The sequence below is a fragment of the Phalacrocorax aristotelis genome, chromosome 11 (assembly GCF_949628215.1).
Source record: "Phalacrocorax aristotelis chromosome 11, bGulAri2.1, whole genome shotgun sequence".
Lineage (NCBI taxonomy): Eukaryota > Metazoa > Chordata > Aves > Suliformes > Phalacrocoracidae > Phalacrocorax > Phalacrocorax aristotelis.
In genome coordinates, this window is record NC_134286.1 from 21,086,008 (window position 1) to 21,098,377 (window position 12,370).

Sequence of the window (12,370 nt, forward strand, 5' to 3'; positions counted from 1 at the left end):
CAGTCTCCGCAGGTAACCCTTCAGTGCTTCAGACCTAAACTGAAAAGAGAATATCCAGAAAGTAAAGCAAAAGCCTAACCACACAATCCTTCACTTTCTTATTTTGTTAATCTCTAACTGGAAGCTTCTTGGGTCAGAGACAGCCTAAATATGCATCTGGTCTGGCATTGAGAATGCTGCCGTTTTTGTTTGAAGATAAGTAATAATACTTTTACCTGTTACAGGTAGAATTCCCACATTTTCAAGCCATCTCCATTCCATAAACTAGCACCTCACCTGGACCAGCATTGTAGATTGTAAGTATAACCATGACAAACGGTAAATATATTAATCTGCCTTATTTTCAGCTTGCATAACTTTTTGATACAACTATATGTTATAAAAGATTTCCCAATTGCCAAAACAATGTTTTACTAAGCAAAACAAACTCGTGCAACCTCCCTGGAAAACTTCAAACGTAACTCTCAGAAATGGAAGCTTGGGTAACTTATTGAGCAAGGATTTCCTATTTCTAGTTTGCTTTCCTGCATGGAGCCCTATGGGGGAAGCACATAGGCCGTTCACAAGCATGGTGACAGGCGCAGCCAATTTTTATCATTCTAAAAAGGAGGTTTTACACTACATCAATTTAGCGCAAGGCTCAGCGGACAAAGCAGCTTTAGCAGTGACTCTGATTTTTCTCAGAGTTGCAGTCCTGTGGTACTTCTAGCTGCAGCTCTATAAATAGAGAATGAGAGACAGTCAGTGGTGCTAGACTGCAGATCGGCCATGTTGCCAGCAAACTTGTCTTGAAAAAAAAACATATTGTGACTGGCATGACCAACTGAATCCTGCTCCTTGCCTAAACTCATAAACAAATTCTTTCATTGACAGAACCCCATGGGTATTTGTTTCCTTATGTGGAACTCTGGAAAAATGTCGCACGCTTCTATAAGTTTAAGCATTCATTTTAGGTGATGCAGTGGTGCCACTTTCAATAACTGAATATCTTAATCAGAGATGCCTTGAGAGACATCTTGTATCAGAGTGATGACAGTATCTTTATTAATAGAGAGGTTGGTTTTTCTCTAAAGAGGAATTCATTGAATGAAATGATGTAATTTGGCTAATGAAATATAATGAATGACACAAACTGATAACAAAAAAGTAATGTTCTTTCAGGGCTTTTGTACTCATTATGAATGAGTTTGTAACTCTGGCATAAAGCACATGTGGTTGTAGATGTACTTTTGGGCGAGCTCTGCTGTTGTTATTGAAGTATTCAAATTATTTCAATACAGTTGTCCCAGAATATCCAGCTGAAAAAAAGGCTCCTTCTGGTCTAAAATCTGCACAGTGACTTACCTGCCAGTAGAGTCAAATAAAGTCTCTGCCCCTCAGGCTGATACTACGAAACAAAGAAAATTAGTACCACTTCGTGCTTTGTAGAAAGCCAAATGCTGATACAAGGTTGCTATATGGTATATATTAACACTGAAATAGGTATCTTTGAATTAAAAAAAAAAGCATGATATAATGCATTACTGCTGAAATAATGTGAAAAATTAATTTGTGATACTTGTAAACCAAATTTCTCTCTCTGCAACCAATAAACAAAAGCAAAATACGTTAATCCAGATATATCTGCTCTAGATTCTTCAACTTTTAATTTGGCTTCTTATCCATGTGTTTAAAAATTGAGGTAGAACAAGGGGTTAGTTTTCAGAGCTACACTGAAACCTAATGCATTTGACAGTGGCAGAACTGCATCAGTTTGTTGTGTTCAGCCATGTGTTTAGGAAGTGCAGCACAGCCAGAAAGATTGTTCAAAGATGTCACCACTTGTGGTTGATGCTACATAATAACTCCTCTTTTGTGGGGGATTAAAAAAGAGGAATCCAGAGAGAAGCCTTCAAAAGGAAAGGATTTTGCAAATATGCATTTAAATGGCCTGTGGCAACTTATTCCAGACAGAGCACTCTCTCCTCTAAGCCACTCTCCCTTTCTGATGTGGGTGGAGGAAATAAGATGAGGCACTTGATGATGAAATGAAGAAAGTGCAGTCAGTGGGGAGTTCATTCTCCAAGTCACAGAGGGACACTGTTAGAGTTAGCTTGCGTTTGAACCTCTTGTATTTAAATGAAATGCAGTCTTGAGGTCTGCTTTGCCCTGAATTCCTGTGTATTGCTCCAGCTAAGAACTACTGAATCCAGCTGAAGAGGGGTTGGCGGGTGCCTACCCTTGTCTAGAGAAACAGGACCAGTGTTGTGCCGTGAGCAATTGCACCCTCTCCTGGTTATGACTTCTCATCTGTGTAAGAATGGCCGAGAAGTTTATTTTAGTCACAACTTATATGTTATGCCACATTATGTCTATGATATGACCAACTATCAAATGAAGTTTGGTTTTATCACACACTACCGCAGCCTGGGGCTAGCTGAATAATGACACTTGTCCCGATTAAAACAAACAAGGGACAACAGTTCAGGACTATTACAAATCCAGGCCTCAACGAAGCCGCTAGAGAAAAAGTGGTGTAACTGCCATCAGAACCTGGCTCACAGCACATTATGGACCTACCAAAGCCTTGCCAAAATGCAGACATGCATTTACAATCCGGCTGCTTGCTAGATCTGTTTCCTGAGACCCTCTGAAACCAACTCAGGGCTAAGTCTAGTATTGCTGACATGAGACTAAACTGAATTTTCTCCTGACGTTTGGATAGGCTTATATGCCTTAAGCCAGGTTTTCTCCCTTTTTGGAAACATAAAATGCTGTTTGTTCATTTCTTCACCTTTCTTTATCACTATTTTGAGAGTTACTCTGGGATAGAAGCAGCTATTTTGGATAAAAAAAAATAAAGACTAAACCCTAACAATTTTTAATGTTGTTTTTAAGATCGGAAATTTATTTTGTTGAAGAGCTTACTTAATCCAGTCCTGTACATTTCTTAACACCTCTAAAGGCCTTGGAACATTGCTGCACCTTAGATATTTTCTCATTTTATGGGTTAGGTTTCCCCTGATCCCAAGCATGCTGACACGGAGACAGTCTGTGGTTAGCTGGAAATTTGCAGGCTTTGTCTTCAAGGTAATCTTTGTTTTATGACTCCTCTTTTTCTAACATTTTCCAGGATTTATTCTGGGAGGGAAGAGTTGTCCAGCTTTTTAATTCATTTTATTTGGTCTCTGTATTTTCCGTTCTTAGTGGTAACAAGGACAAGATGTGCTAATGTAGGCTAATAATCATGCTATCTATAGCCTTTTATGTCATCTTTGTACATAAAATGTCCCTATTTCCCGTAATTTATTACTGTGTGCGGATGAGAGATGTTTCACTAAGCTTAGGTGAGGTAACATGTTGCTAACAGAGCTTGGAAAGGGAGGGCTTTTTGCTTGGGAGAGGTGGGGTTGTGCTCCTATTCAATTGCATTCCTTAAAAAAAACCAAAAGAATCAGATTCGATCGTAAGACCGCATCTCAGAGAGGATCGAGTGACTGCCTCTGGTGCCAGCCCAGCGCTGTATGGTATTGCACAGAACACACCCTGACGCTCACAAAGCAGGAGGCTGCATTTCTCCCCATTTTGACTATTAAGCTGGGCTTTTGGCGTTGTTATTACACTAACCAAGATGACACTGTGGCTTCTGAAAAGCCCCCAAAGTTTGTGATAGCAGAGAAAGGACAATGTAGACAGGTGGCAGGGAGTCACATGAGAATAAAATATGTGTGGTTGTGGTCTTCCTTTACTACTACTCAGGGAGTCGCTTCCTTTGTTATTTCTTAATTCTAGGTAGTTCATAACATCTAGCTAATGACATCCCCCTCATGCTTCAGAGACTGCCTCTAACTCATCATCTGTCTGCCTGAGGAGTATTTAAGTGGAGCACACAAGCCCTCTTGCACTGCCACAAATTATGTACCAACGATGCACGTGACCCTGAGCCTCTTGCAGGCTTGAGCAGTTTTCCAACATGCTCTCCCAACGCCGTGCAAGAGCACAGACCTTGGATTGCAGCGTTCCCTTGCTCTAACAATGCGGAGACGAGCAGAGCGAATGTTGTTCTCAGTCTATGCCTTTTTGATTCTCCCTCTCCTTGCCACCAAAAGACTGCCCATCGCAGGGATAAAAAAGCCATAAAGGTGCCACCCTACTTTGCAAACTCAAGCACTGCTCTACTCAACAGCCAGATAAGGACTAGGGGACTCCTACTAAACCACCCTGCAGTTCTTTATAGATCCGAGAGCTTTGTTTCGGGAGAGCCTGTAATTTGTTCAATTTCCCCATACAAAGAAGCTTTCCTCAGAAAATGTGTTGCAACTATTGCACCAGGCAGACTCTCCTGCATATTTTCTGTCAGTGAATCTAGATAGCCCCTGCTGGGTTTCGGAAGTCGTTCACACCAGAGGCAAAAACATGTGTTATGTGATGTCAGGGGACAGCTAATGCTGTAACTGGGGCTTATGAGCAAAGGGTGGCCAGTAATAGGCATGTATATGTTTTTTTTTAAACTTAACCCCTTAATCAACAGATCTATAGAGAGACCAAAATTTTACTTCTGGATGAACACAAACAGGATTTTTTTCCCCTACAAAGAGCTTGTTACAGGCAGCCCACCCAGCTGAAACCCATGCACCCATCACTCCTGACCGAAAACACACTGTACCGTGTGCCGAACACAGGTAAGTGCTAAGATCACTCCCACAAATTAATAAAGATAATTCCCTGGGAAGCATCTCATGTAACAGTGCATTCCAATTTCTCCACCTGTCTGTATGTTAAATTAGAAGCACAACATGTTTGTGCATGCTGTGATGCAGTTCTTGGCCTGACCCCAGCAGCTCTCTTACGAACTAATAACAGACTTTATGCTGGCCCAGGTGAAGAAGCTGGTGTCTTATTTGCCTGGGTCGGATGCCTGGTAGCAGGCACTGCAGCCTGCAAGCCCTAGACCTGATGCTACTCATTAGCTCTATCCGACACAACACCCGAGTTCTTCATTTTGCCTCACACCTCCTTCTCATAGATTTAAAATTATTTGGGGAGGAAGGCAGTGGGGCGGGAGGAAAGAAATTCCCAGTTAACTGTCATCATTAACTGAAGTGGTCTTTGATTCCTCTGTTGTTTAGTTTAATTAGATGGAATTCATTTTGAAGGCAGCCGCCAATGTCAAAGGCATGTTAACTATAGATGTGAATTATTACTGCATCAATAAAAATAATGAAAAGCTTGGATGCTAGCAGAGCCATTAGGCTTTGGAGCAGTAACAGCTAGTTTTCTGTTTTCAGACACAATCTTTCTTCCTTATTGTGCCTTTCAAATATTTTCATACTGAGAATTTGTGGCCAGTTTTTCTCAACTGCTTCTATTCTTCAGAACCTGCTCTTGCTCAAAGCATATCTAACCAGGTTCAGCCTTCCCTTTTCACTTTGGACCTCTCATATTAACATGGAAATGGCTGGTTTGAGTCACACCAAAGGGCACAGCATCTGTACTGAGTCATACCAATCAGCCTGTTACCCTCTCTGTTACTGTGTTCAATAGCAAGAACTACATGAGAACAGGCCATGCCTGTAGACTTCCTTGACACAGATGTCCAGGTTTCAGCAACACCTTCTTGAATTAGCTGACCTTTTGAAACTCAAGGAAGAACACAAATACTGCTGGTATGCAAAGGTTAACACTGCAGAAGGGCTACACAGATTCACTTGCACTTTGGGCTTGCTCTGATCACTCGGTTGTACTTTGCACCTTCGTAAAGCTCCATGCTTGCTGGGACTGGCCTTGGCTGTGATGTTCCAGAAGACAGTGCATGCACCCAGAATATCTATTACCACCACATAAGCACGGCTTCTTTGTTCACCCCTTATGTGAGTGATCTCCCCACATCCATCCTCAGCTTATGGGTTAGCAGCTAGTGCTGCAAAGTTTAGCAGTTTTAGCTGGGAAGGCCACAAGCCTCTCCTTCACCTCTGAAAGAAAGATAAACCTTTTACTGACGGAAACAGGATAACATTTCTCACAGCTACAAACCCCAGATCCTCAGGTCCTGCCACAGGGTACCTCTGTGCACTTTGCCTGCAGGTGAGGGGGATCCACAGTACCCACTTCACCCAGGGCATGAGGAACACCAGCTGCTTCTAAAACTCTTCTCTTTCCAATTCCCTGCAGAATCTAGCTTTTATGTCATGAGATATCTGACAGCTTCCTTGGGCTTAAAAAGTCCCGTCAGTGATGGCACTGGGCTGACAATGCTAGCAATGAGCTCGTACATCTAAAAGGAATCAGCAAGTCTGCAGAAATCAAGAGCGGTTGGTGGAAAGAGCTAAACTTTGCACTAGACTCTGCACACAGGACAACGAACCCTATGTGAGTAGGAAAATTAAGCTAAACCACATTGTATCAAGAAAGTCACTGGATTTGGGCAAGAATAAAATGGTTTAAGGCAACATATAATTTCTGGTTCACAAAAGCTTGTCTCTAGGCCGTTGATCTAAGATATTTACACAAATATTAAGGCAGATTTTCACTCATCAGCTCATCTGAAAGTGAGTTTTTGAGGTCAAATTTTAAGTTCTCTAATACTATCAAGTGCATCAACCTTCCACCAGCAGATATCTGAGGATTAGCAGCTAAGACTGAAAACTTGCCTTTTATTCTCTATAGTTTCCCCTTTGCAACCATACTCTTCCAGGGTTTATTTCTGTAAAGCTCCTTCTTTCGGAAGACATAGGGATTGGTATCTGTTGAGATCTCATTGATTCAGAAGGCCTTCGGACCATCGAAAAAATCAATCACAGACACAAATACCAAGATCCCTTTTCTTTTTATTCTCCTTATTGAGGAATTGCATTTTTAGTCCCATCTGTGAACCAGATTAATTTGGAGCCATCTGCATGAGCAAATTGCTAATTTTGGCAGATACCAGAGAGATGCTAGTATCATCCTTATGTAAACATTCGATGTCAGCTCTGATTGTTGTGAAGAAAACAGCTACCCATAAAGGTGCTTATGGCTACACCATGAACGTGTAGTAATTCAGATGACTGATTACAGCTTCTTAAAGAACGGAAGGAGGGCTCAGGAGTCAGCACAGACCTTGTCTGATGCGCTGCAAACACATCCACTGTAGCAAGGCAAAAAATGATGCGAGATCTGTGCAAACTGTGAGCGCTACTCTGCGAGCTGTGATGCATATTTAGTGGAGAACTGGGACCACTCCACAGAATTCACACAAGAGGCTATTAAGAAAATGCCCCTGAAGATCTCATCTGGAGTCAAAGAGAAAATTTGTACTGATTTCAGTAAGCTTCAAAATGTCTGGAAATACAACTGTTACTAATGATAAATTGAAAGTGAATCAAATATGTAGGAAAATGTGAGTTTTCAGACATATATTTCCTCCTCTTTGCTGGGGCAGCTTAGGTGCAGAATCCAGCCTGGCTGAAAACATAACCCACTGTACTGATGCTTGTAGAGTAAAAAAAATTTCTGATACGACTTTTAGGAAAAAACCCCAAAACTCAAAGGTACAATAGGTTTGGAGACAGAAGATTTTACTGGAAAAGAGAATTTGTTCAACAGCTTTCATATGTACATTCCCTTGCTCCTATGGTAGAATTGAATCAAAAAATAGGAAGAAGTGATTTCAATTTCCCTGTTAATTCCAACCAGATCTCTGGTTTTGACATGTACCGATAGAATAGCGCACAAAGTCTTGTTTTCCCATTGTATGTATCGGGCCTGTCCTGTGCACAGACAACCAGAGCATGGTGTGGCATATTTGTGGAGAGGTTAGCTCTGATCTGAAGAAGAGAGTGAGTCTTTTAAAGCCTGGACTTTACTCTTTGCAGAGGGTGAAGCACACCAGCACACCTCTATGGTCTTCCCATGGTGGCAAAAGGCAGGTGCTTGCACCGTGATTATTCTCTCATGAATGCAAAATCTCCCGTAGGTGACAGTATCTTTCAAAACAGCTTTAACTTTTATTAGCCACAGAGTTATTCTGGCTGTACCTGGTGAAGTCTTCTTCCCAGCTTTATCAAGAGATGCACAGAGCAGTACACAAAACCGTGGCTGTAAGTTGTCAGGACAGGGCAGAACAGCTTTGAGGACAAATGCTAAGTTCTTAAAATAACCCATGTACCTTGCTTAGAGGTAAACCTAAATGGAAATACATCTGCTTGAACATATCACTGTTCAGCACACTCATCTATCATGTGCTTTGCAGCAGCCTTTAGAGAGAGGTGGTTCATGCTCCTTGCTCTCATACGCCCCACGTGTAGAGTAATTTCTTCCCCTCCTGAGACAGCCCTTACGCGCACACACGGCTGCAGCGCGAGCGAAGCGTGTTGTTATAGTTACTGGCTATGACTTACCTCTGCCATTGTCATGGTATTTTCAGTAAATGGTGCTTAAACAGCAGTCTAGCAAATGTTTGCAGAATAATGACTCCCTGTGTTCAGCTAATAACAGGACATAAGCATCTCTGCTGTCTGATCTCTTCATCCATATCTCCCTGACCCTTACATTGTGAATGAGACCCTGATTCTTTTACATAAGGAATACAACAAAGGCCACTTCCTATATTTGAAAATTTTTTTTACTTCTGCTCCCTGGAAAGGTCATCATACAGGGGAAAAGCAGCAGAGCTCTTCGCCTTGGGCAGCTCTCAAGAGACAGGTATGGAGTGCCCAGGACACGTGACCTGTTAGAGACTCGGTGGCTGGGGGCAAAGCTGCTTTGCAGATCAAGTCTGTAAGGGGCCATGGTTTTCTACCTTGGTTTGGGTCTATCTTTTGCTAACTAGATACAGTCACTGTAACCTCACAAGAGGCTGGTATAATGCAACCTGTAACATTTTCGGTCAGGATTGTGGTACGATGATACGGTGGTGGGAATGAGCGAAGATACATGCTCATAAAATGGATTATGCTGAATGATGCTACTCAGCTGCTTTTGAGATGCAAAGACAACAATTAACTGAGCTGACGTGAACAGACGCAAATAGGAGCAGCTCTTCATGCCTGGCAGTTAGGGAAACAAGACTTTGGGACAGAGTCAAATAATAATCTCTCAGAGGCAAACAGCTGGAAAATGGGAACTAACAGGTTTTCACAGACTCCAGACTCAGAATAACGAAGGAGACGCATTGAACATTTAAGAGAGAGCAATCAGAAGAAGCTGCTTCTGCACCTTTGTCCAAGTGCAGCAAGACAAACAGACAGCCCTAATCGGAAACAGGCTGCTACACGTGTCTCAAGGAGCTGCCTTCACATGGGTTTGCTCAGGCAAACTGAACCTTGTGTACATTTAATGAATAGATTATACTAAACCTTATATATAAGGAGTGATGTGATACTGTCTTACAGATTTCTCAGCCAGACAGAGACTGTTCCATGAAGTGTGAGTTTTTGCTACTACTCAACCGAAAAAAGCAGGTTTTCTATATGTTTTGGAACACATAGGTAGCTGATCAGGACAAAGCTGTGCTAATTTGATTTATCACGTGCTTTTTGTGAAAGCAATTAGGTACAGGATTCCCAAAGGACTTTCTGAGAAAGTCCAGCAAATATAATTACTGAACACATATCAATAGTGCTGTGGAATTAGCATAAGAAACTTGCATTCAGAAACCCCTCCTATATTAGCTTTGTGATTTGACAAGCTAACCAACTTTGTCCCAATTTTGCTTAACAAAGCACTTCTTCCCATTTAACGTTATATTACTATACATGAAATAAATGTTAATTACCATCATTGCATGAACAACCAGTGAAACTGATAAAATGGAAGTCCAGTCCTGCAGCCCTCTACCAGCAAACACTTTCTGCAGTCTACAGATAAGCCTGAACCACAGCCAGGGAAGTTAATCCTAGTTTGCACATAAGATCTTGCATCAAGCCAGCACTAGTCTAAAATGTACTGATGAAATCTGGTCTTGTAACAAACCTTGTAAATAAAGCTGAAACTGGCACTGCATCTCTTCTCCCACACACATGTTCTCCTTCAAGTTGTAAACTTCGCAGCAGACACAAACCTAGCTACAGAAGGATAGCTGCACACTGGCATAGAGATAACGAAAAATGAAACAGACCTACTATGAAACGTACCACTGAACTAGATACGTTGGAGCTGAATTTCAGCGGCTTATTGCTTATCAACCTTACTTCCCAGACCTCTGTCTCTGTCCAGTTAAGCCAGCAAGGCTGTGATTCTGAGTGGACACAAGTTTTGGTATTCAAGAGATATTACAGAAATCCACATGAATCCCATCACTTGATTTCCATGACATTTCAGGAGAAACTTGTCATCAACCTCCAATAATTACTGGCAGTTTCTCATGCTGCTGAAAAAAACAACTTCTATTCTACTTTCTGTCCTGTTGGTCTATAGGATGGTCAAACTTTCCAGAAGACCAAAAAAAAATGGCTCATTCCCCACGTGTGGTCCATATTTTGCTGCTTACCTTTTGCCAGACTAAAACCTAGTACTAACGTTTAAATTTTTAGGTCTGATTCTCCATCTCTCTAGTGCTTAAACCACACATTAGAATCACATTGCCACAGCCTGAAGAATGCTGCCATTTCTAAGTACTAAGCTGATCGTTATTGTTTGCTTTGGCTACATAAAATTACTATTGAAAAACTGTGCCCTAAGGGGCCTATCCACTGAAAACATTTTCTTCTATGATTGACTGGTATTAATCATTTTCACACACAGAGGCATGTGTCCAGGTAGACTTCAAAACAAGGCTTGATATGTAAGGATTATCCAAGTTTTAAATGCTCCTTTCTGGCAGTGAACATGCAAAAACTCTCAGTGGTCAGTAATATATAGTTTATATAAACTATTCTAGTTATTGGCAGGAGTACTTCAAATGAAAAGAAGCAAAAAAGAAAAAAAAGAAAAGTTAGGGACCGTGTGATACGTGACACTTGTAGTGACAGGATTCAGACTGTTTTTTCACAAAGATCCTTATGTAATTTACTGGTGGCTTGGTAGCTAAGGATCCTTCTCACAAGTCAGAGTTGTTCATTGCTCAGATATAAAGTACTTTTGCTCATGCTGTAACATTATGTACTGTCTCAGCATTTCTGAACTAGAGCTCTCTGGAGATGGAGTCCAAGATGATATGTCTGTACTATGGCTAAGCACTGAAACCTAGCAGACTGTTTGCTTGCTTACAGTTATTTATAAGCTTGTGTGTTTTCAGGATTTACTTACGAAAAGCAATTCTACTTAATATCAGCACAACAGCATGGCAATAGTTCATATTTATAGATTGTAATCTAACTTCAGACAGCCCCAAATTCCTTTACAAAGTGCGTGTCTATAAGTCAACCTATAAATCAGCATGTTCACAAACACTGTAAGACTGAAAAACACTGAGTGAAACTGAAAATGCTGAGTATTTAAGTCAGGCAGAACATGTTTGCTCAGACTGGAAAGTTATCATCCCAACAGGTCTGCCCACGTCTGCTCTGGGCATCTAAAGCAATGGACCTACATTAGGACTTTGTTTTGTGACTCCTGCACAGACCTCTCTGTGCAGTACTACTTTCCTAACACAGGATAATAGCTTAAAACTGAACTGGAACACTCGACTAACCTGTTTTTCACCACTTGGCTTCCTGTAATTCAGCAGCAGCTCCACAGCTCCCACCACCTCTTTCCGTATTGCATACAGCAGAGCATCTCCCACATACACACTGTGGCTCAAAAGCAACTCCATGATCTCCAGATTTTCATTCTCTATGGCTATTAAAAGGGCACTGCGACCAAGAGGATCCATACAGTTAATGTTGATGTTGTAGTAGATCTCTGCCTCTTGCAAGGCATGTTTCACACTGGCATAGTCCCCCTTCTCCACAGCGCTGAGGTAGGCCTTCTCTTCCGCTGAGAGCTCTGCCTCCGCTCGCACAATCTGTAATGGGATCCGATCTCTGTATGGTGAATAGTTTACCTTTTTGTAGTATAGCTGGGCCATTGTTCATAGTGACCGGGCAACCTAGGGGGGAAGAAGAGGCATGTGTAAGTGCCAAAACAGACAAGCAACCCCTATCTGTTCCTCACAGGGGACAATCTTCCAAAGGTCCATCGTGGTAAAAGCTTCTATTCCCTTTTCAAGCTGTTTTATTCTCCAGACAGTGACGGTAACACCCCCTGAGCAACCCCACATTAAAAGGCTACCTGAAAAAACAGAAGTTACACTACCGCTCTGAAGAGGTTCGCAGAACAGCAGACACTCAGTATATTTTTTAAATCCAGTTTAACCACTATGCCATTGATTTCTTTTATCTGGTCAGAAGCATGATCTTGTTGTTTATGGATAATCTACTGCATGTGCAAATAGGTGGATTTCTCATCTTTGCTTTATTTCCTGCTCAGT

The 12,370-nt window shown here is 41.6% G+C and overlaps 1 protein-coding gene across 1 annotated transcript in view; it reads right to left on the bottom strand.

Moving 5' to 3' along the window:
- The window catches only part of TRPC5 (transient receptor potential cation channel subfamily C member 5), a 68,431-nt gene extending 56,450 nt beyond the window's left edge, over positions 1-11,981 (bottom strand). Inside the window, exon 1 of the mRNA XM_075107247.1 lies at positions 11,591-11,981. Within this exon, the coding sequence (XP_074963348.1) occupies positions 11,591-11,968 (378 nt within the window). The 5' untranslated portion in view covers positions 11,969-11,981. The remainder of the gene's footprint in view (positions 1-11,590) is intronic.
- Positions 11,982-12,370: the final 389 nt, after the last annotated feature.